We start from the raw sequence: 1,978 nt of genomic DNA on the forward strand, positions 1-1,978 counted from the left end.
AGAAGAAGAAGAAGAAGAAGAAGAAGAAGAAGAAGAAGAAGAAGAAGAAGAAGAAGAAGAAGAAGAAGAAGAAGAAGAAGAAGAAGAAGAAGAAGACCCTGTCTTAGAATGACAAATATAAAAGGCTGGGGGTGCAGTGCAGTGGCAGAGCACTTACTTAGAAGGCCCAAGGCCTTGAGTGTCAGCCCCAGCTCCTCAAACAAATGTACAGGAAAAGAATTTGAGGAAAACCCAGCAGATCTGCCCAACCGTCCAAGGCTGCCCCCAGAGGGCGCAGTCAGACCCTGTTTCCACCCACGTGGTCCTGCAGGGACCTGAGCACCCTGTGCTGGAAACCAGGCCCAGGGGAACTATGTCCAGCCCTTCCGGGTCCTTTTCTGAGGAACCCATGCTGCTAGGAGACCCCTGGGGGTTGGCCAGCTGTGCTGAAGGTGCCCCCTGCCTCTCTGGGCCCCTGTGGAGCCCAGGCTCACCGACTTGCTGATCTGCACACCATCGCAGTCCCCTGTGGGCTGGTCTATATGCGTCACTCCATTAGTGCAGAAGGAGTCGTAGGTGACCTTCAGGTTGTCGGGCAGGGTGCTGTGGCTCAGCACCACTCTGGAGGAGAGTTTCTGCAGCAGAGGACAGAGCACATAGGGCTGGGCATCATGCTGTCTGGCCGGCCTGTGGCGTGGACACCTCTACCCCATTCCTCCCCATGGAGTGACCACTGGGAGCCTTGGAGCTGGGCAGAGTGTGCCAGGGCCAAAGACGGGGTTGCCAATGCCACAGGCCTGCCCTCCAGACAAGTAGTTGCGGGGATGTGGCTGGGATCCCCTGAGGACTGTCCTTCGCCCTGGATGGAGTATGCACAGGCACTGGGTAGATGGCTAAAGAGATGAGGGAAACAGAGCCAGAGGCAGAAATGGAGAGACAGACAGAGACTGTAGGAGAGAGAGAAAGCAAAGTGAGGGAGTTATGGAAGACAGAGTTAGTGAGTGATATTTGGTGGATGAGCCACCAACAGTGTCACTTGTGTTGTCTGTGTAGAGACTGACACAGGGACAGGCATAGGAGACCTTTGCATGTGGCTCACAGGAGGCAGAAGGAAATGGGCCTCTTCCCAGACTTGAGGTCATCCCAGCAAAGAAATGTGTGGGGGATGCAACCATGTGCTATGTCCCCCATTACCTTCAATGCAGCTCACCAGGAAACAGAATTCCAGAGCCACTGGAATCTGCTGGGGCCAGGCTCTGAGTGGTGTCTGCTGAGCCCCTGAGTCCATGTGGATAGAAGGCCCACACTCCCCAGAGGAGAACCGTGTGAGAGGGTCTCTGCGGGGTTCATGTGGGACTGACATGAGAGACACTTTATCCTAGGAGCATCTTAGCCAAGTCTACTTTAGGCGCTTCTGTGGCCATGCCCACCCCGGGGGCAGCTTCTGTCCCCTCTGTCCCCCAGCCTTCCGCCCTCTGCTGCTCCATGCAACCCAGCTAGGGAACTCACGTTGTAGGCGTTCTTGATGAGCTGTACCACGTTGCTGGAGTCCTCAGACAACTCCCCCACAGCCGACTTAGGGATGATCTCAGCTAGTTTCTGTGGCCAACAGGACACATTGGGGGCCCATCAGCACCTGGTGCTGTGGGCTCTGTGGCACCAGAGCTAGATAGGATGCTGTCCACAAGTCCTTACTGCACTGAGCCCAAGGGGGTGCTGTGTGTCACTGAGAGAACCACGACTCACAGGAAGAGGGCAGCCCCAGCTGAGGGCCACTCCTTGCTAGGTGTAAATGCCCCATCCTGCTGTGCCAAGCTGGTGACATGGCTGAGTTAGGAATACACTGTGAGTGCCAAAGTCAGCCAAGGGCACAGGACCCCAGTTATATGGGGTAAAATAAATCACCAGGAAAGGCTAAGTTGTGAACACCTCACGGGGCTGAGTGATTTCTCTCTCTCTCTCTCTCTCTCTCTCTCTCTCTCTCTCTCTCTCTCTCTCT

The 1,978-nt window shown here is 55.3% G+C and overlaps 1 protein-coding gene across 2 annotated transcripts in view; it reads right to left on the reverse strand.

Moving 5' to 3' along the window:
* Itgb2 (integrin subunit beta 2) overlaps positions 1 to 1,978 on the reverse strand; it is a 20,899-nt gene that overhangs the window by 6,297 nt on the left and 12,624 nt on the right. The window contains exons 9-10 of one of the 2 annotated variants that reach the window (XM_023715910.1): positions 1,489 to 1,578; positions 474 to 614 (exon numbers count right to left, since the gene is read on the reverse strand). In XM_023715910.1, coding sequence (XP_023571678.1) covers positions 474 to 614; positions 1,489 to 1,578 — 231 coding nt within the window. The remainder of the gene's footprint in view (positions 1 to 473; positions 615 to 1,488; positions 1,579 to 1,978) is intronic. The other variant, XM_023715911.1, reaches the window with a different exon arrangement.

This window comes from Octodon degus, unplaced genomic scaffold, assembly GCF_000260255.1.
Source record: "Octodon degus isolate 3935 unplaced genomic scaffold, OctDeg1.0 scaffold00045, whole genome shotgun sequence".
Lineage (NCBI taxonomy): Eukaryota > Metazoa > Chordata > Mammalia > Rodentia > Octodontidae > Octodon > Octodon degus.